We start from the raw sequence: 22438 nt of genomic DNA on the forward strand, positions 1-22438 counted from the left end.
GTGTGCAGCAAATATAGCCAAGCAGCACGACATCTCTCTTCAGCAATTTAAGATGGACCACTGCAAATATGCATTGTCAGAGCAAAACAAGAAAAGACATAAGGGACCTTATCCCACCATCATTCTCCTTATCTAGATTCTGGAGTGGCTAGACATGTACAGGTGAATGGGTTTTTCTGCATAAAGAAATGCATGTTATAACTACACGTTTGTCGTAAAGAAATCTTGAAGCAGTCTTCATCTTTGTGTTCCTGTTGCTGCAGAACATTAGCTCTGTATTAGGGCTGTTTCACACGAGCGAGTACATTGCGGGAATCGCGCTCCGTGTGTGAGCGTGATCCTCCGCTCTGGACTTCCAGGAGCGCACGGCGTTATCATGTCGCTAGTCAGACCACACAGAGTACTGTGTACAGTTCTGAGCTCCTGTAAACAAGGCAGACATAGCAGAGCTGGAGAAGGTCCAGAGGAGGGCAACTAAAGTAATAACTGGAATGGGGCAACTACAGTACCCTGAAAGATTATCAAAATTAGGGTTATTCACTTTAGAAAAAAGACGACTGAGGGGAGATCTAATTAATATGTATAAATATATCAGGGGTCAGTATAGGGATCTATCCCATCATCTATTTATCCCCAGGACTGTGATTGTGACGAGGCGCTTCACCCCTCCTATTCTCCTTTCCCTGTCCCAATCCCCCTTTCCACACATCCACTCCAATTTTTTCTTTTATCTTTTACGTATATTGTGACGAGGGGACATCCTCTGCGTCTGGAGGAAAGAAGGTTTGTACACAAACATAGAAAAGGATTCTTTACGGTAAGAGCAGTGAGACTATGGAACTCTCTGCCTGAGGAGGTGGTGATGGTGAGTACAATAAAGGAATTCAAGAGGGGCCTGGATGTATTTCTGGAGCGTAATAATATTACAGGCTATAGCTACTAGAGAGGGGTCGTTGATCCAGGGAGTTATTCTGATTGCCTGATTGGAGTCGGGAAGGAATTTTTTATTCCCCTAAAGTGGGGAAAATTGGCTTCTACCTCACAGTTTTTTTTTTTTGCCTTCCTCTGGATCAACTTGCAGGATAACAGGCTGAACTGGATGGACAAATGTATTTTTTCGGCCTTATGTACTATGATTTATAATGCTGTGTGTCTCTGCATGGCCTTTTTTCCACAGAATCATAGTGATATAAAGCGGTCAGTATGATTCTGTAGAAATAAGGTCAAGCAGAGGCACATAGCATTATAAATCATGATAACGCCGTGCGCTCCTGCGAGTCCAGAGCGGAGGATCACACTCACACACAAAGCGTGATTCTTGCAATGGACTCGCTCGTGTGAAACAGCCCTAAGTAGAAAGGCCATTGGTAGTGCACTGGATAAATGGGCAGCTCTAGGCCATCTCCAAAGTTCACCCCTCGTATGAAAAAAAAACAATCTCAAACTATAAGAAAAAATTTGGTAAAACCAAAAAGCAAAACTTTCATCTGGGATTTTTTTAAAATATAAGTTACTATAAATAAACTAGTTGCATATGTGTTATAAGGAATAATGTGGTTGCAGCAAAAACCAAATATAAGCCTCCTTCTTCTCGCATTCATCACACACACACGCTATGTGAAATGGATTTGTCACCTCGCACTCACACTGTTCATGAACATACTAAATTAGGAAACACTACCTGACATCGCCTTCTTGTTTCAATAGCCCTATTCAGATGACGAAAGAGACGGCCCATTTACATACGATATTACCAGCAACACTGACCTGGACTACATCTGTGCAGCATCACGCTGGCTCCTTTTTTTACTATTTGATTTAGGAAACAACAAATACAATCAGAATGCATTTGCTTTCTAACCTATTCCGTACTGCCGTACATAGATACCCACAGTAAATCTAGTACATATGGGTAAAGCAATTCATAGGCGTGCACCCTAAAGCACAAACACACACACTGCGCGTGCATGTGTATGTATGTATGTATGTATGTATGTATGCATACATATATATATAGCCTTTATGCCATTAGCCCCCATTATCAGCCCTTATGCCTCATTAGCCCCCATTATGCCTCTCATAGCCCCCTATATGCCTCATTAGCCCCCATTATGCCTCATTAGCCCCCATTATGCATTTATTATGCCCCCAGCAGCCTCATTTTCATAAAATAAAAATCACTTACCTCTCTGCTCCTGGATGCCGCCGCCCGTGATCCTCTTCCTGCTGCTGTCGGCTTTGCTCTGAACTGGCGCGCACAGCGTGACGTCACAAAGCGCCTCACGCTGTGCGCATCCCTGCACAGCCGACAGCCAAGGACCAGGAAGCGGTAAGTACATAGCGTTCACCGCTTCCTGGTCCTCCGGTACATTAGTATTCACCGGCCAGCAGGCTTGATAAGGGTATGCCCAGGCACACCCGGCACACCCTGTATGCACGCCTATGAAGCAATTCAAATATGGAAAGAACATAAATGCACACTTGCTGCCCCTGAAGTACGGCATAACAACCATGCTAACAATGGTAAACCTAAGCGGGGAGGCTGCCAAAACTGCATCAGGGTTACAAATTTAGATTATATAGAACATCGAAATGATTGTTGACCTCTCCAGTCTTAGCTACAGTCCGTGTTTATGAATCTACAATATGAAATATAATGGAAAATACAGGAACTATGTGTAGCAAGCCTGAAACATCTATGATAAAAGTGCTCGTCAATCCATTTCCAAGTGCTCTATATGGGACTCTATAAGCCTAGCATAAGCAAATGCCATATTCTACCATAAGAACATAGTACCAAGCCTTTTTTCCATAGTATTATAGAAAAAATCGAGCAGCACCTCAAATAAATTTTGCATTTATTTCTTCATTTAAAATCTGATGGAAACAATAGAAACATTATTATGCATCAAAGGTCAAAGGCTTTAAGTGCTTTTCTAATATGACAATCAGATTTAAAAGAAGCATTTTTTTGGACATATAATGCCAAATCACCAGCAATATTCCCCTGCCTCCCGTTTGTAAATGCTAACAGAGAGGAACCTATCAATCACAAGCAGGAGACAGGGGAGATAGGCTGTAGCTGCAATATGTAGAATACACTGAGACTCAGCAGTGTGATTTAGGGGACAGTAGTCCTGTCTATCACTGGCTGCCCTTAGAGGAGAGCAAGTGCAATGTGATGAGACTTTGCCCCCTGAGTCGCTGAAGAGCCATAGGCATAATGGGAACAGTAGGCTGCACTAGGGGAACCATATCAGGCAAGAAGAAACCCATAAATGGCACATTAACCAAAACCGGTATCACAAAGGACTTACAAAAGCTTGTTGCACTATACAGGTAAAAATAAAAACTTGCAGGAGTAAATTAATACACAGAATTCTACTATTTGAGGTCATCCTGACATTTTCTACAATATGTTAGAAGCATCTGAGACTTGCAGTCCACCAAGTTGTCTGTGCACCCTCCTTCACCTGCATGGAAGTCGATGCACATGATGAGGGCATTCATCTAGGTCAGGGATGCTCAACCTGCGGCCCTCCAGCTTAACTCCCACAATGCCCTGCTGTAGGCTGATAGCTGTAGGCTATTCAGGCATGCTGGGAGTTGTAGTTTTGCAACAGCTGGAGGGCCGCAGGTTGAGCATGCCTGATCTAGGTGAACCGCATTGACTTTCTTACTTTCATTATATAGACTTTCCATATCTCCTCTACATTCCACCTAATGCCTAACAAGATATGACATTTGTAAGACTGAGGACACTGGAAGCAGAACTCGATTTTGTTTAACAATCCTTTTTGTGCATTGGATTTTCAGTATCTTCATGTAAAGATTTATTAAATAATACCAGTGAGGGAAGGACCAGCAAAGACCTGTACGTTCTGACGAGACCACCGCCGCTAATACATCTTTGTTTGTGAGATCAATTCTCCCTGTCCTGGGAATAGCTGCTCAGCACACCCCGGCTTTAGGAGGGATCAGATGAGATGAGCTTCTCCAGCACGACAAGCTTTTCTGATCTCTGATCAAGCTGTCAGGCGCTTGTCACGTGCTCATCTGATATTAGATTAGCATGACAGTGAAATCACCCAGCTTGTCACTGTACTGTGCTCCGTTTTCATCAGCAAACCTCATGCAGGTTTAATAAAGCAAGCTTCCCTGCTGGAAGTGCATACTGTTTAAAAAGCAACATCCAAATGGTCACATTTATCAATTACAGACTTGTGACATTTCCAAGTCTATTATTTTATTTCCATACAAAAAACATTATCCTCAGGATAGCTCAACAATATCAGATTGTGGGGGTCTGACTCCCAGAACCCCCAGGATCAGCTGTGTGAGCGCTGCGTCCCCTTCAAACAGCTGATTGGCATGGGCACAGGAAATCAGCATCCCCTGCTGATCTGAGACTGACGACAATGTTATGCCACTGCACAACCCCTTTAGTAGTAACAGGCTTAGGGCTCTTTCACACTTGCGTTGTTCTGTTCCGGCAAAGAGTTCCGTCGTCGGGGCTCTATGCCGGAAGAATCCTGATCAGGATTATCCCCATGCATTCTGAATGGAGAGAAATCCAGTTCCGGAACGGAACGTTTTTTGGCCGGAGAAAATACCGCAGCATGCTGCACTTTTTGCTGCGGTCAAAAATCCTGAACACTTGCCCATTGAAAGACATTAATCCGGATCCGGCCTTAAGCTAAACGTCGTTTCGGCGCATTACCGGATCCGACGTTTAGCTTTTTCTGAATGGTTACCATGGCTGCCAGGACGCTAAAGTCCTGTTTGCCACGGTAAAGAGTAGTGGGGAGCGAGGGAGCAGTATACTTACCGTCCGTACGGCTCCCGGGGCGCTTTAGAGTGACGTCAGGGCGCCCCACGCGCATGAATCACGTCATCCATGCGCATGGGGCGCCCTGACGTCATTCTGGAGCGCCCCGGGAGCCGCACGGACGGTAAGTATACTGCTCCCCCGCTCCCCACTACTACTATGGCAACCAGGACTTTAATAGCGCCCTGGGTGCCATAGTAACACTGAACGCATTTTGAAGACGGATCCGTCTTCAAATGCTTTCAGTTCACTTGCGGTGTTACGGATCCGGCGGGCACTTCCGGCAAATGGAGTACACGACGGATCCGGACAACGCAAGTGTGAAAGAACCCTTACAGATTATTTTTTAGATTACTAGTTAAATATTCTTTAGAACACTGTGTTAGCTTTCTTTAAGGGTGCGTTCACACGTGGTGGAATATGCAGGTGCAGCTCTTTACTAAGGAGTGGATTTTGGTGCACATTTCTGTGCAGATTACATGCCCCACTGCAAAGAATGGAGACATTTGGCTTTAGAAAAGCTGCAAATTACAGAGCAGAATGTCATTCCGCAGCAAAATACAGGGCAGCGATTGACACTTTTCAACCAAATAGAATAACATGGTGAAGAATTACGCTGCACATTTGATAGCGTATTTTTCTGCCACATGTGAAGACACTTTAGAACATTCATTCTAACTTCTCACAAGATTATATAACCTTTTATTTTAGTCTATTTGTCGCATGGTAATAAAGAAGGCTGAACAGGACATATGTCTTTTTTCCGCTTTACCAAGTACGCTACGATGTTAAAGAAGAAATAATCTACTGGAAATAATGAAAGCCTTACCCTTGGGATAGATTTCTTTTAATGGCACATCTGCAGGAGACACAGCTCTGACCACTTGGTTAGCTCCTAGTAGAGTCACACAATTGGATCTCTTCATGTTTGCAAATTTGGTTGGTTGGAAAAACTGATCACCCGGGGAACTTGCTTGATTGCCCAGAGGATGTCTCCTCTTCCAGTTGTACACTTCACTAGGAGACTGCAATACGTGAAAACGTTTTATTATTCCCAATGTCAAAGGGCCAGAATAAAGTGACAATAATTGCTGGCACTGATCAGACATGTACAGGAATTGGAACAATTGACGCATCAATAGGAATATGGCCATTTAGGGTAAGTTCACATGGCAGATTTTTCCACCATATAAATCTGTGAAAGAATCCGCAGCAGAAAGCCCAGGCTGGTCTTTGGGGTTCGGTATCAGCTTTATATTTTTGAATGTGGTGAGTCTGCCCACAGCTTTAGCTCCACTCAACGGAACGAATCCACAAGCAGTTACCTGCTGTGGTTTTCAGTGGAGTCTGCCCAAAAACCATGCCGAGAAAGGACATGTTCTTTCTTAGTGTGGTATGGAAATTCATTTCGAAATAACCTGTGGCGGTATGGACGGCAGCATGGCTTCCTACTGACAACAATGGGCGGAAGGAAATCTGCACACAAAATCTGCCATGTGAACAAGGCCTTACAGTGAGCATGCTAATATTCATAAAGTGGCAATAATTACCCTTTCCTAATAATTAGGAACTGGAAGACAAAATATTTTTTTATATTAAATAAGGCTACTTTCACACTGGCGTTTCTGGGTCCGCTTGCGAGATTCGTTTCAGGGCTCTCACAAGCGGCCCAAAACGGATCAGTTCAGCCCCACTGCATTCTGAATGGATAAGGATCCGTTGCATCAATTTAGCTGCGTTTGGTCTCCGTTGCGTTTTTTAGATGGTCACTAAAATGCAGCTTGCAGCGTTTTGGTGACCGTGTGACGATGTGGAGCCAAACGTATCCATCTAGACTTACAATGTAAGTCAATGGCGACAGATCCGTTTTTCACTGACAAAATATGATGCAATTGAAAACGGATACGTCCCCCATTGACTTTCAATGTAAGTCAAGATGGATCCATTTTGACTTAGACTTTTTTTGAATGAATAATGCAAACGGATCCGTTATTAACGGATACAAGCGTTTGCATTATTGGTGCGGATCCGTCTGTGCACATACAAGACGGATCCGCACCAAACGCGAGTGTAAAAGTAGCCTAAGGCCGATTTTGTATTAACTACTAAATACGTCGACAGCTATGAAGTAATTGGAGGGGTATTCCCATCGTAGACATTTATAGCATGTCTATTAGCTATATAGTGTGTATGCTATGTAATAGAGATGTGGCTGCACTTGTGCATGAACGTTACAGAAAGAACAGCAGAGCTGGAATCACTTTTTAACATGCTGAATTTAACATTACAGGTTCCTTTAAGGTATACATGGATTATATGTGCTCATTGAATATACTGTATAGAACATACATGAATGAACATACATCTACAGAAAAATGGGGCTCCAGTATTTTTTTTTTCTGTAGTATTCTGTGAATTTTGTCCATAACAGAAAGTGACCCAATTATGGTGTTTAGTTTGATATTCAGAAAGCTCTACCTGGGAACCAAGCAAATTCAAAAGTCAAGCATATTGATTTTTCATAGCCCTTACCATTAGGTCAGGAAACCCTACTACTATTGAGGCATAGGTATTTTCATCTGAAAAGATCCTATTAGGAGAGGTGATCTTCTGGTCAAGCGCGGCACTCAGGTTCTCAGGGGGCAGCTGATCACTGGAAATGACTTGCAGATTGCTGGACTCCAAACCTGAACAGAAAAACCGATGGTTAACCTCTGCTCCCTGATTACGTGCTAAATAATATTCCATTATTAAATATAAGCCAATGCCTATAAGCTCGAAAACCCAATACACTAAATGTGGCAACATCCAAGTACAGAAAACTGCTTGTGCCATGAGAATCCTACAGTTGTCATATACTGACTTTTGTGAAACTCTCCAAAACAAAATAGGAGGTGGAATCTGGCTGGTATCTCCGGGAAGCAGACTGGTCAGCTGATTGAGCGTTTTCGACTAGTTTTCATATATGATCCAATATAATTTTGATACATTATATATATATTAGATACCTGTTGTCACTTCAAAACCAGCACTTGCTGCTTCCTCCTCGAGTGCATGCAATTGGCAAACTCCAGTGTCCTCAGCGTCCATATGCAAAGGTGTCGTCAGAAGAAATTTCCTGTAGATTTCAGAAAAAGAACCGCACATTGAGTATCAGAAACGGTTATGTGAAAGCAAGAGGTTTACTTAGCAGTTCACATAATTACAAGCTTTGTTTCAGCTACATAACTTCTGCTCCTTACGATCACAATTAGGGGGCACCATAATCACCAAAGTCTTCTCTGGCGAAGGGAAAGGGTGGGATTTATCTTGCAATTAAACTGGTGGCACTGTGGGGAATCATGACTAGCAGTGTTAAGGGGCTTCAAGGGACCTACATGCACAGCATATGTGTGACGTATATTTTTTAAGGACATCAAGCTTCGTGAGGAACAGGAGTCAAGAAGCCATTCTTTATAGCTTGTGGTTCATATGCACAGGGGCAAATACTGTTACACTATTGACAGTATTTTTAAATATATACTATACATATGACAGATCCTATATTGGATTGGGGGATCATGTTGAGAATAAAGTAGGCATTATGTTATTTTCAGACATGGACTTCCATTCACGTTTTTGATAGGAAATATGAGTTATATAGATGACAAAGACAAAGTAATCAAGAAAATCCTATCAATACAAGTTATTTTTTTCCATGTTTATTAACTACTTATATCCAGTTGGCTCAGACAACACACACTTACTTATTGGTCTTATTCTCAACTAAGAGCCACTTATCTTCTGCCACTAAGAACACAGACTTGAGATTGATAGGTAAAGAGATTGCATGTGTAGTGCCTTCCAGAGCATCCAGTACACTGATGGAGTTACTGTAAAGCAAAAAGAAATCATAATTCTGCTGTGAGTTATTGCAGTACATAAATATAAGACTTGAGCTTTATGTTGTACACCCACCCGTTTTCCTTAAAGAACAGCAGCCAATTCTTGTGTGAGAATTCTCTACACATTCTGTAGCTTTCCTGAAATAGATCAGACTTTTAAGATGATCCTCCAACTAGACTGTTGTTAAAACTGTAAGGAGCACAAAAGTTATCTTTCAGAAAGTGGTACCAATACTACTAAACATGCTTACCTGTGCCTCTTTACTACCCCACCAGGACGATTTTCTTGGCGATTCTGCATCTTGCTCTGAGAACAAGATACGACGAAGTTCTCCACTTCTGGTGTCCAGCAAAAGAATGACATTGCTCTGTAAAGAAACATGAAGGCATCCACAAAATGAAATATTGAGAAATGACAAGATGCAGACACATCTCCTCTGTACATTAATTTTGCTAGGTACCTTTTCATGCTTCATTCCTCCATCAGATATTCTCAGGTAGTTGGCACAGGTAATAGTTTTTGGTATAAAATAATAGTAGATAGGAACTATTTTAAAACTGTAACTTAATGGTTAGAACTACTGCAAAACTCACTAAGTTCAGTAATCAATGTCTGTGGATACCTTCTGTGGACAGTGCCGTGGACTAGCTTTTGGTATATAAATAAATGGGTGCTAAATGTGTTGCTAGTAGAATCGTAATTATCATGTTCAGTCTCTTGGTTGCATTTTAAAATTCTTTATAAGTAGGAACCTACAGAGTCTTTTCATGATGTGAAAGTTAAAGGCTACGGACAGCATTTTACACATTTTGGGCTAAATATCATTTTTTTAAATATCATTTTTTCAATTGGCCTTTATTAAACATTTACAGCTGTTTTGGAGATACAGGGATTAAAAAATCAGTCTGTTTGCAGAGTATCACTTCTCAGTCCTGTCAGATGATGGCTCTCCTCAGATCTCCTGATCTCATAAACACTTATTAATTTAGCTATAATATCAAACGGAGAAGAATATGTTTTAATGAGTGTGCGGTCAGGAGATCAGATATAAGGCTTCACATCAGCTATCAGCTGAAGGGAATGAGAAGTGATACTCTTCAAACAGACTTATTTTAAACCCCTATATCTCAAAAACGGCAGAAATTTTTTAATAAAGACCAACTGAAAAAATGATATTTAGGCCACAATGAGTGATGCAATGATACAAAAAAATTCCGCTAAGGTGTCCATAGCCTTTAAAGTTCCAGTCTGCCTAACTGAAGAGCATTAAACATGGAAATATCTGATGGATTTACAGGTAAACACATGAACCATAACTACAAACATAATTTCCTACAGTTCTTCCCACTTCAATAACATTTACTTTTTACTAGTTTTAATAATACATTAAAACTGAAATATGTATTAAAAATGCTTTTCAATCCAACAGAACCATCACACAATCAATACACATTTCCACCTAGACTTTTATTATCAGATATGCCCTGCAAGATGTGGAAAAAGGAAAGCAGAACATTTTAAGAAGTCCTTAAAACAGCATTAAACAAAATGTGGTTTTTAAGCCAGAACTTAATTGATAAATTAATCATTTTTCAAATTAATACTTTAAAAGAATACAATTTTGCAAATGCACCATAAACATTGCACCGGAAGAAAAAGCCATTTAATGCTTCAAGATCTTATAGCATGTGGTGTGTGATTTGTGAGCCTATGCCCAGTCTAATAGCATGCCCTCAAAATAAAACCCCTACAAGAAATGGCCTGGGCAGGCCTCATCAGAAAGTATTTGGCATGGGTGGGGGTATTTGGCATGGGTGGGGGTCCGTTTCAATTTTTGCCTCAGGCCGCACAAAAGGCAATGTGCCTTCCAACCCCTGACCACAAAGAACTGAGCGAATGGCGGCCCAAGCTGAACTCTTGCTACAGGGCCCATGAGCCTTTAGCTACACCCCTGCTTGGCAGCTACTTCCACCACTAATGGGTCAAATTGAAATGTAGTAGTAAACATCTATCATCTCGAAAATGAACCATATGATATGGCATTAGTAGCCATTGAGATTCTAAAAGAGTTGTCCAGGAGTTGAATGCCTATGCTCAGAACAAGTCATTAATATGTGATTGGTGAGGGTCCATCTCTCAGCTTCCTTTCTGATCAAATGTTTGAAGAGGCCACGGGGCTCCGGTGAGCATGGCGGTCTCCACACCGCTCTAAACACAGCACTGTACATTGTATAATGCAGCTCAGGCCCATTCACTTAGGCAATGTGACAGATGAATGTGAGGTCATTGGCCTAGGATGAGGCTACAGTGCTCAAACAGCTAATGGGCAAGGGTGTTGGGTGTCCGACCCACACTGATCAGATACTGATGACCTAATCTCAGACAACCCCTTGTAATAAGAAAATGTGTGAGAACTTTAAAGTTCATTACAGTGAGAGATGCACTATAAAGAATTTGGATGAGATGCAAATATACAAATCAATAGTTATCAACAAGCTGCCATGTTTTATCCACTAAAGTCTATTTTATAGTCTTCTGTTAAAACCTCTATATTTTCCAGCACCTAAAATGGAAACAGAGATACATAATTTGGTGTACTTTCAATCTGTAATCACAGAGGAAGATTTACTATATGAAATGTTGGCATAAAATACAAAACACTTTCCAAATCTGTAGAACACACCATACAAAGCTTTACAAAATGCTGGAATAATGAGAGAAACACACATGCTTGTTTTTATTCTCATGAGAGTATTTAAAGGAATATTCAAGTTATCCCCCATATAGAAACGCTGCAGCCTTCTCTCAGCTCACTAAGCGCAGCTCCGTACATAGTATAGCAGCTGTCAGGGCCGGCGTCATAACCCGGCATCCCCGGGCAAGTGCCGGGGCCCAATGCTCCTGGGGGGGCCCACTGAGCTGCTATGAGCACTTCCATCAATACAGATGGGAGCTCTCACTGCTGTCATTTCACATACGCAGTACCCCTCTGGTGGGCCCTCTGAGCTGCAGAGACTCAGGACACGCCCCCTCTACACAGGACACGCCCCCTCTACACAGGACACGCCCCCTCTACACAGGACACATGCTGCCTGAGGAGACTGGAGAGAGACCGCACGGCTGGAGCTGGAGCAGAGAAGTGTGAACACAGTCTGTGAGTGAGTCTGCACTGTGACTGTCTCTTCTCTGTGGGACAGAAGGAAAGGGGGGGACACTGCTGCTTCATTCTATTTAGTTGTGTTACTGTTTTATTAAGCTGATTGTCTCCATGACACCTGCCCCCCCCCCCCCATATCCTGTCCTATATCATCCTCATGTAGCCCCTGCTGTCTCCTTTCCTCCCTCATGTATCCAGAGCTCCTGTCCCACCCTCCTATCTCCTATTGCTGCCCTGCACAGACCTCCTGCCACTACTTGTATGAATCCCCCTCAGAGCCTCTTCAACCTACTTGCTGTGTCCACCCCTCCTGTCCATCCAGGGCCCCTGTCTCACTCCTCTGCCTCTCATTATGGTGGCATCTGAACCGCATTCACCATAAGGACCTTCTAACATCACAGGGTCATGTGACTGTGCCCCCCACCCCGTACTGTGCCCCTTTATACCCTGCATTGTGCCCTCTTACCACACTCTGTGCAGTGCCCATAGTCATTCCCTGTACTGTGCCCTCTTATACCCTTTTATCCGGTCACTGTATGGTGGTTTTATCATTGTATGGCGGTGTTATCACTATATGGCGGTGGTATCCAATAACTGCATGGCCATAACTGTATCCCTTTCTGCCCACACCACTTTTTTTAGACCTGGCATGAGCGGGAAAAGATACAGATTGCGGTGTTAAGGACCTTTGCGCCACATCTGTGTCAGAAATACGCCTAATATAGACGTATTTCTATATAATAAATGACCCCCTAATCGTATGATTATTCGGGGGGTGGGGCTAATATCTTTATATTATATAGATTCTAGTGTACTATACTGTGTCCTGTATTTCCCAGTAGAAAATGATCCTTGGGAAGCACAGTCCTCATCCCTGACCACCAGGACCAGGTAGCGCTCTGTCAGTACATGGCGGCCTCCCCTCTCCGCCACGCTGCTCCGCTGTGTACTGGTGCTTATTCTGACACTAGGGCTGGGTTCACATCACATTTTTGCCATCCATTTAATGCATACTGAAAATGTATGCGTTAACAGATGCCTCAGACTGATGCCGTACAGTGGCGTCCGTTCACCATACAGTTCCATGGTAAAAAAACATATACGTTAACGTATGCATTTTTTACTTGACTCTGCAGGATACAAAAACGTGGAGTGCAGCACATGTGTATACATCAAACCGATAGGAAAAACTTAATGTGAACACACATTGGGGGGAGGGGGGCGTACTAAATTTCGCTGTGGGGCCCAGTCAGTTCTAGCTCCATCACTGCACATCTCCTTCTCTCCTCCAGGCCTGGCTCACTGCTGCAGCGGGCCGGAGGAGAGAAGGAGCGCAGGGAGCTGCGGTTAGTGAATGACAGGACCACCAGCTCCCCTGCAATGATAGGTATGTGAGGGGGCCACTGGGGGGTCATTCATCACACTGTGAGGGTCCCTTACACAGTATAATGACTCCCAGTGCCCCCCATTTAGTATAATGATCCCCATTGACCCTCCATTTAGCATAATGACCACCAGAGCCCCCATTAAATATAATAACCCCTCGTGCCCCCTCCATACAGTATAACCCCCAGTGTGGGGGCGACTGGGGGTCATTATTCTGAATGAAGGCCACTGTGGGGTCATTATACTGTGAGGGCCCTTTACATAGTATAATGACCCCCAGTGTCCCCCATTTAGTAATGATCACCAATGACCCTCCATTCAGTATAAATACCCCCAGAGCCCCCTCCATACAGTATTCCCCCAGTGTGGGGGCTACTGGGGGTCATTATTCTAAATGGGGGCGACTGGGGGTTATTATTCTGAATGCAGGGCCACAGGTGGTCATTATACAGTGGGGGGGGAATTGGGGGTTCATTATACTGTGTGAAGGGCCACTAGTAGTCATTATACTGTATAGGGGCCACTGGGGGTCATTATACCGTGTAGGAGCCACAGGGGGACATGTCAATGTAAAAAAATGCCTCATGGGGGCCCACTGGGATTTATCGCCCAAGGGCCCACATGAACCTGGAGCCGGCCCTGGCAGCTGTGCTAGTTATCGCAGCTCAGTCCTATTCACTGCAATGGTGCTGAGATGCGCCTAGGCCATGTGACAGATGAATGTGACGTTACACGGTCTAGGCGAAGCTGCAAGAAGGCCGCAGCACTACTGCTACTACTCAAACAGCTGATCGGCAGGGGTCCCAAGTGTCAGACCCCCACCAATCAGACACTGATGACCTATCCAGAGCATAGGTCATCAGTTAAACTATCTCAGAAAACCACTTTAACAAGATTGCTACAGTCACTCAAGTCCCCTAAGTGCAAGCTTCCAAGCTAACCTTTATATCACATAAAATAATAAAATGTTGCTGGACTTTACAAGCGAAGTTGCCAAAAATGTCCTCCATCCCTGACATCACTTCCTGCTTTGCAGCTATTGGCTGAAGTTGTATCACATTGACTTCCAGCTCTTCCCACCATCTGCAGCCTCCCATTATTACTTATATTCATATCCACATTTGGGGAGAAAAAATATGAAGCCCCATTTGAGAACAAATATAATCTAACCAGGAAAGGGAATGCAGTACTGAAAGAATTAGATGACAATCGCTATAAAGCGGTATGTGCAGCGGACAAGGATAAGGGTCCATTGTTGAATTAGACACTGGCTTGTATGAAAGAGAGATTAATAACATGCTAAGAGCAGGGGCGGACTAGGAACTAAGCATGGCCCTGGAAAAAAACTAACAGTGGCTGTTGTAGGTGGGCCCAAACTGACAGAAGGCGGGACAACACAAGTAGGCAGGGCCATCAATACCATAATGCAGCACAGAATACTGCCCTAGCAGAGCTAAATATCACAGTGCAGCACAAAATACTGCTGCCCACGCCACAGTATGAAAATGTATGATTGTCCTCAGGATGGCAATACAGTTGAATTCAGTAAAGCACCTGCGCCCGCTGGTTAATTTTTGGCAAATTAAATACCGAGATGAGCAGAGATACTCATGCTATTCTTCTTCCCATAACTTCCTTTCTATAATCAACCTGGCGGTAGGGTACCCATACTTAATGTATATAATGCAAGATTTAAGTTATGTACCTGATAGTATCTCTGTCTATTCACCAATCCTGTTGCAAATGCCGGTGGGAGATGGGTGAGGAAGGAGGCAGCAGATGTCGTGCCTGAATCCATTTTGGATCACCCTGGTAGATACGGATAATGACATTTCTACTGCTATTGTGCAGTTCTTTCACCACAAAACAGAATCTGCATCTGGGTTAGTGGTGTGGGATGCCATGAAAGCATATGTAAAGGGTATATATATTTTAACAACATTAGTATACACAAAAGTAAAAGTAAAGAGTTAACGACTGAGCTTATCAAATCTAACACAGAGCAAAAGTATGTGGAGTTCCCGAGTATGGAAAATGAAAATAACTGGAAGGAAGCACAAGAGCTATTAAAGAAACATTTATTGGCTAGGGCAGGAGATAATTCTTCCAAACCCAAAGGCATTTTGCTGAAGGCGAAAGTGCTGGCCATCTATTAGCCACAGTTATAAAAACACAGACTGGATCTTCCTGTGTGACATCAATATGGGACACAAATGGGGACCTAGTCACTGGGGACACTAATATTATGGAACTAGTTCATGCCCATTTTAGAGAAGTCTATAAATCCAAGTTGCTAGTGGCGCCAGAGGAAAGAGATGCCTATTAGTCTGACATACCCTTGCCTACTTTGTCACCAGACCAAAGATAACTTCTTGATGTAGAGGAGACTTTGGAGGAGCTAGAGGTGGCATTGTGATCTTTCCCCAATGTAAAAGCACCAGGGGAAGATATATAAAAAAAAAAAAAAAGAAAAGAAATGTTGCTCCCTTAACTTCTTGAGGGACGCATTTCTTACTGGTGATCTGCCCAGCTCCATGAGAGAAATCGGGCAAGGACCTGTCCCAGGTAGACCCTATAGGCCAATCTCACTTTTGCCAGTGGATATTAAAATACTTGCCAAAGTCCTTATTAATAGGTTGCTGCAAGTTATATCCACCATCATTCACAAGGACCAGTCAGGTTTCATACCTGAGAAGTCTACATCCCTAAACTTCCAATGCCTATTTCTTAATCTCCAGATGGATATGGGTGATAGTGGATGTGGTTCTATACTCTCACTTGATGAGGCTAAGGTGTGTGATAGCATAGAGCGGGAGTACTTGTGGGCTGTGATGAATAAAATGGAATTTGACCCAATCTTTTCGAAATAGGTTAAATTGCTGTACACTGGACCAGTGTACACTGTCTGAGCTTTTTAGGTTCGAGGGATTTTCCCACTAGGGTGCAACTGGGAATATGGTGTATTCACCTGCTGTATCCAAATGGTACAGTACCTTAAAGGGGTTGTCCAGGCTTTTACTATTGAAGACCTATCATCAGGATAGGTCATCAATAGAGATGGCCAGTTCGCAGTGTTCTCGGAACGGCCTGCTACCGGAGACCGAATTTCATTTCAGACCGTCTCGCGCACAGGCACAGGTAAGGACTTACAAGTGCCTCGCCGGACTTGTTAGTTAACATGGCAGATAGCATGTGTTCGCGGGCGAACACTGCAAACTGGCCATCAATATCAGATTGGCGGGGTTCTGACACCAGGCTGTATGAGGAGACGGCACTCGCAGTGTGCACATGCCGTCTCCCTTCTCTCTTCCTGTCCGCTGCTGCTGTCTATGGTCTTTTGCAATCTGCAACTTTCCCCCACTCATGCCAGGTCTAAAAAAGTGGGAGTGGCGTGGGCAGGGAAGGGGACAGGCTGTCAGGCCTGTCTCATTTACTATTTTCTATGCCTGTTTCAGGCGTAAAAAAGTTCTAAATGTAAGACAGCTCGGAAGCTGTCTTACATTTTGAACTGGTGGAGGATCCACCAAAGTTATGAATGAGCCGGCGCCTCTACATAACTTCGGCGGAACCACTGCCAGCTTAGGGGTTTATTGAAATCGGCATCTAAAATGCTGGTCTTAATAAATGTGCCCCTATATGCCTATGGTGTCCTGGGAAAATCCAATTTTGCTCACGTTACCTGAACTGGTATTTCCTTTCCTTTTGCTTTCAATCCCATAATTTCAGGGATTGGATCACTTACTGAAAGGTTTTTGGTTTGGCTGGATAAACATCTAGAGCTATTGGTCCTTAAGATGCACAGCTAAATTAAAGACACAAACGAGATTCCGAAGAATATGAACCATGTACAGTGGAACGAACATTATTTGCCGGGTCATGTGATATTGCAGTATTATACACTGCAATCCCAGACAACTCTTGGTGACAACTTGGTGACCGAATAACTAAATACATTGATTATTCCATGGAGTTTCTGTCACAGGTTATTTTTTTTTGTAAACTCATAAATATTTTGTGAACGAGGCCATAAGAATTTTTTTAAAAGAGACAAGGAAGAAGAAGAGTGATCAGTGGTGGTATAATTATAGTAATGATCCATTCACACAACCATGTCCATTTTACAGACAGCAAACAGCGGATCCGCAAAACAAGGATACTGTGCAAGCCCCTTCCATGTGCTTCCGGGTCTGTGCAGTCGAGCCGCAAAAGATAAGATATGACGTCAATGGGTCCGCACTGTGATGCAGCGTGCATATGGCCGGTATCCATGTTTTGCGAATCCACAAAAACGACACGGACGTGTAAATGGACCCTAATGGAAACTTTAGAAACAGATGCTGAAAATTTGGCTTTGAAGAAAAGAAATAGACAATAAATAGTTACCTGTTCTTCATGCAGAATAACCTGTCCAGTCAGTGGATGACCCAGAGGTGCTACACTCACAAATGGTTGCCATACGCTTCCCACAGTTCTAGGGAAAACATCGTACAAATCCACGTAGTATCCTTTATCGTCATTAGTCTTCATAAAATACAATGATACTGGATTGCAAGTAACCACGTACACTGTAGTGTCTGCATCATTATCTGGAAAAAACACATTTTAGATTAAATACTCTGTTCATTCATCTATCAATTTCTATTGAAGCCGTCCCATTGAAATGAATGGGGACAGATGAGCTGTAATTACAGTGCTCACTGCTGCAATTGCAATGGCATGCGGGTAAACACTGAAGAGAAGGTAGTGCTCGTATGAGCACTGCGTTCTCTTCAAACAGTTGATCGGTGGGGTTGCCGGTTTATCTGATATTGATGACCTATCCTAAAGATAAGTCATCAATATAAAAAAAAAAGTGACATCACCTTTAAAGCTGATATGGAGACTTATTGCATGAGATGTTGTGTGATTTGATCTGATCAAAATTGCATTGCAAAACCACAACCAAAACACTACACCGTGATTTCATGCAATCTCAATTGACAGAAATGACACACAATTTCCTGCAATTTTGGGGAGGACTCTTCTTATTACGTTACTGCATTTAATTGCAATTGCATTTAATATGAATAGAACCCTATGGGGAAATTGCATGTGATCTGCAATAATCACAAAATATTTAACATTGTTGGACTTTGACACCTGTTGCTCTCAGACCTCAAAGTATGTTTCACAGGTTCTAGATTTCCTTAATATAAATATCTTTTACTATATCTTCATATAGTCAAAGACGATATTAAAGGGAATTAGAAATTGCTGGCGAGAAATAGAAACATAGAAACTTAGCAATGAAAACAATGCAAAAAAGTCAAACAAATAATGTAAATAAATATGACAGAAAAAATGATAGTAGCTGAAATAAACTGATTTATGATAATCCCTAGGTCTGATATGCTTTGCTGTTATTTCTGAGGATTGAACATACCTGAAGAGCCAGTGACATCACACACAATATTCACTTCATTGATAGGAATGTTCCAATGAGCCATTTCTTCAGTGAAACTCAGTGATCGTGACTCATAACGATCCAATGAATAACCCTGCACATTTATATACACTGGACCCTACAAGAAGAGAAATTATCAGCACAAATCATTTAAGTATTGATGGGAACCTGCAAATTGTGTGCTGCACTCAATGAGGGGAAGCAGAAAGTAGTGACAGACATACTGATTTCAACGTCAAACAATTCTTTCATTGCCGCATTCCAAGAGCTATAACTTTTTATTTTTCATTCAATGTAGCCGTATAAGAGCTCTTTCACACAAACTTGTCTCATGCGGGAGTTTTTAATGCCACAATTTTAGGGTACACATAACTTACTGATTAACTTTTAACAACTCTTTTTTGGGGGGATGGGAAAAACAGCAATACTGCCACTGAGTTTTTACATTATAAATGTAATGGCGTTAATTTTTTGGGCATAAATAACATGACAGCATTAGTCTTTGGGTCAATAAGATTAGAGCAATACCAATACCCAGCAAGTGGATCGAAACGCTGCATGGGTGAATAAAAGGATCCCACTATTTTCACCTACAGGAAGTGCTGCGGTGTATTTATTTCTATTGAACATCACTTTGGTAAAGTGCAATACCGCCGACACCCGCTTCTACAGGTTGTTTTACAAGGTGTGCTGCCCTGAACTTCTTTATTTGCTATATATATATATATTTTCTTTTTACATTTTTGCTTTCCCTCCCAAGACCCATAACATTTTTATATTTTTTGCTCTACAGAGCTGGGTGAGGGATTCATTTTTGCAGTTTTCATACTTAGATCTATCATGCGAGAGCAGAGACCCTGAACTGCACAGAAGACCCATGCAGCACTTAGACTAGGCTAGCATAAAAAGCCAGTGGCCTAGCTTAAAGGCCCATTAGTGTGACTGTTGTAAAAAGGCATATTGGCAGTCACTAAAGGTTAAAAGCGCTGTCTGAGTTCAATAAAACCTCAGGCAGCCTGTCCAAATGTGCTAAAAAGAGATACTCATTTTCCCCCTACCTATACTTATGTTGTATATAAATGCTGGACACTTTATTAATCTATCAAGATAATTTTTGATTTGAAGGGAAAATGCATGTAAAATTGATCTTCTAAGAAGTCACAGATATGTAAGACTATAGCAAAATACAGTCTGTTTTAATGTCATCTTTGACCTCGGACCAATATTGCTTTCCAGAATGAGTGGGCTACCATGCTCCCAAGGTCCTTCAAACCTATTAAGCACTACTCAGGGATGGAAATTATTGGAAATCTGTGTCAGGAATTTGCATTGCTGATAGTTTAGGAGATGTTAATTTAGTTACAAGTCCTCAGGATATTCACTATCTGATCAGCTGTGGTTTCTGCACTGGAAGTCAGAGCCAGAATTACACAGCTCCATCCATCAAAGTGAATACAAACAGCGCTGCAGTAACTAGTTGTGTAGTGGATGGAGCTCTTTAGTTTTTCAAGAGCGGACTTGTAGGCCAATCAGATAGGTCATTACTTGTACAACCCTGGCTCCTTGCATCACAAAGTTATTGTCATGATAGACTGTATCCTTTAGAGGCATTTTTATAACTAGACAACTTGTGCTTGCCACTTATTCCAGCAGCTCTTTGCTCATACACATGCATGCACGGCTCAGTTTTCAATAGGGAGGGGGGAGTAAGTCACTGCCAAGTCTTCTGGTACCTGCTTATCTCCTTTGAGAAAAAAAAAAGCATTGTACATGTAGAAATCCAACTGAGAGTTAGGATGCCTCAATACACACTGTGAAGATGGTTGGCTGCCCCACCAAACTCATATAGTGTATATAACTAAGGTTGGGCAAAAAGGGGTTAGGAGGCATACACATGACTGCATATGTTTTGCTTTCTGCATTCTGCAGATCAGCACGTCCTGCCTTTGGTTAGAAATGCCTATTGTCTGCAAAATGAACAAGAATAGGACATGTTCTATTTTGTTGCAGGGCCGCAGAACGGACATGGTGTGCTGTCTGCATCTTTTGCAACCCCACTGAAATGAATGGGTCTGCACCCGATCTGCAAAAACTGTGGATCGAATACGACCCGAAAACATGGTTGTGTTAATGGAGCCTTAAAGTGATAAATATAAGCAGCATTTATATAATTGTGAACACTGTGTTACAACGGAATAATTATCAGGTTTGTGCTTCCACAAGGGATCTAATAAAGCTGGAAATTCAATATTTGCTCTTGATAACAGATTTTGATATTTTTATCTGTTCTCTGTACATTAATATAAAGTGGAAAGATTTCCTGTTGCTGACATAAGCCTCAATGGTTCTAATAACAGGAGAAAAACAACTCAATCCGGAGCTCAAGATCACGTCTCTCTGGTTATTTTGTTTTATGAGGGAAACAAAGAAGAGTTTAAAAAGCAATATAACCTTTATAGAAAGCTGATGCGTTTCTGTTGGACACAAAAGCTTCCGGCGGGCATTTGCAGCCTGGTTCACGGTCCAATGGCCAACAAATCGAACATCTGGAAGTGGCAATCTGTGGAATACAGAAACAAACACATGAAATAAGTTTAGGGTGGGGGGGGGGGGCACACTCATTATAAAGGGTCTGTCCATGGACATGGCACTTGAATAAAGACCTTCTGGAATAAGCTAATGTAAAGTAGCTGCATGTATAATGATGCAACGGGGTTGATAACATCACACAAAAAGGATCATTTATTATGACACCCCATTACAAACAAGTTGAAAGCCCCCCGTTTGCAACTTTTTGAATGCCCGTGCACCTAAATGTAGGCACATGTGGCGTTTCTAGAATTCAAAACTCTGCAAACTCCTTTATCAGAATTCAAATACTGCCACTGGAGACTGGCAGAGCAGGTTTGGGGCATAAATGAAGATTACAATCTACTCCTGCTAGGGAGAGTAGATTTCAATCTAGGCTCAAGGACTGTCAGAGGAAAGGCCTACTTTATGATGAGGCCTGTGTCTTAAGTGATCCTCTGGCAGAGCAAAGAATATCAAAGATCAGCATTTTAAATGACCCCTAATAAATCTGTTATCTAAGATTTGAAAGTATGCAACCGAGTCATAAGTAACAAGTAGAGATGAGCAACTTGTGTTGGGAGATTCTCCAGTCCATACAATATAATGGCAGAATAGATTTGCTTGTTATTCTTTTAAATTTGCCAAAAATTTATCTCAATTCTTCCCCCTAAAATGTTCTCATGTAAGGGTAAGACAATAAACACTTGTAAAGTAAATAATGGCATTGGAGCCGACAATGCCTTGGGTCCTAACTTTTGCCCCTGAAAATAAAAAATCCCACTCACCTGTCCACCGTCCCACCACTGCTTTCTGGCAGAAGCAGCTTTGTCCTATGACCACTGCAGTCAATCACAGGCCTCATCGGTCACAGCAGCTTGAACGCTACGTCACAGCAAAGGTGCCCCCAAAGGTGTCGCTAGCCTTTAAAGTAAACTTTTCTGGAGCCTTTATTATTTTATAATAACGTATATTACTGTATTATTATTAATAAGTTATAACTGTTCCTTGAGGTTCTGTGCAAGCTTGTAATAGTTCTTATTAATTAGGTTTCCATAGTCTGAAGTCAACAGGAGCAGAGCTGCACTGTCCACTATAATGTTAGCAGTGCTCTGTAGCTCCATAGAACAGCTGATCGGCAGGGATCAGCTAGTGAAGGACCATTCTAAGG

The 22438-nt window shown here is 42.3% G+C and overlaps 1 protein-coding gene across 1 annotated transcript in view; it reads right to left on the reverse strand.

Annotated features, from left to right (window-relative positions):
* Positions 1–22438, reverse strand: part of VWA8 (von Willebrand factor A domain containing 8) — a 443862-nt gene that overhangs the window by 118564 nt on the left and 302860 nt on the right. Inside the window, 9 exon segments of the mRNA XM_040425409.1 lie at positions 5658–5853; positions 7361–7515; positions 7837–7946; positions 8575–8700; positions 8786–8850; positions 8964–9080; positions 17640–17842; positions 18679–18817; positions 21151–21259. Coding sequence (XP_040281343.1) covers positions 5658–5853; positions 7361–7515; positions 7837–7946; positions 8575–8700; positions 8786–8850; positions 8964–9080; positions 17640–17842; positions 18679–18817; positions 21151–21259 — 1220 coding nt within the window.

This window comes from Bufo bufo, chromosome 3 (assembly GCF_905171765.1).
Source record: "Bufo bufo chromosome 3, aBufBuf1.1, whole genome shotgun sequence".
Lineage (NCBI taxonomy): Eukaryota > Metazoa > Chordata > Amphibia > Anura > Bufonidae > Bufo > Bufo bufo.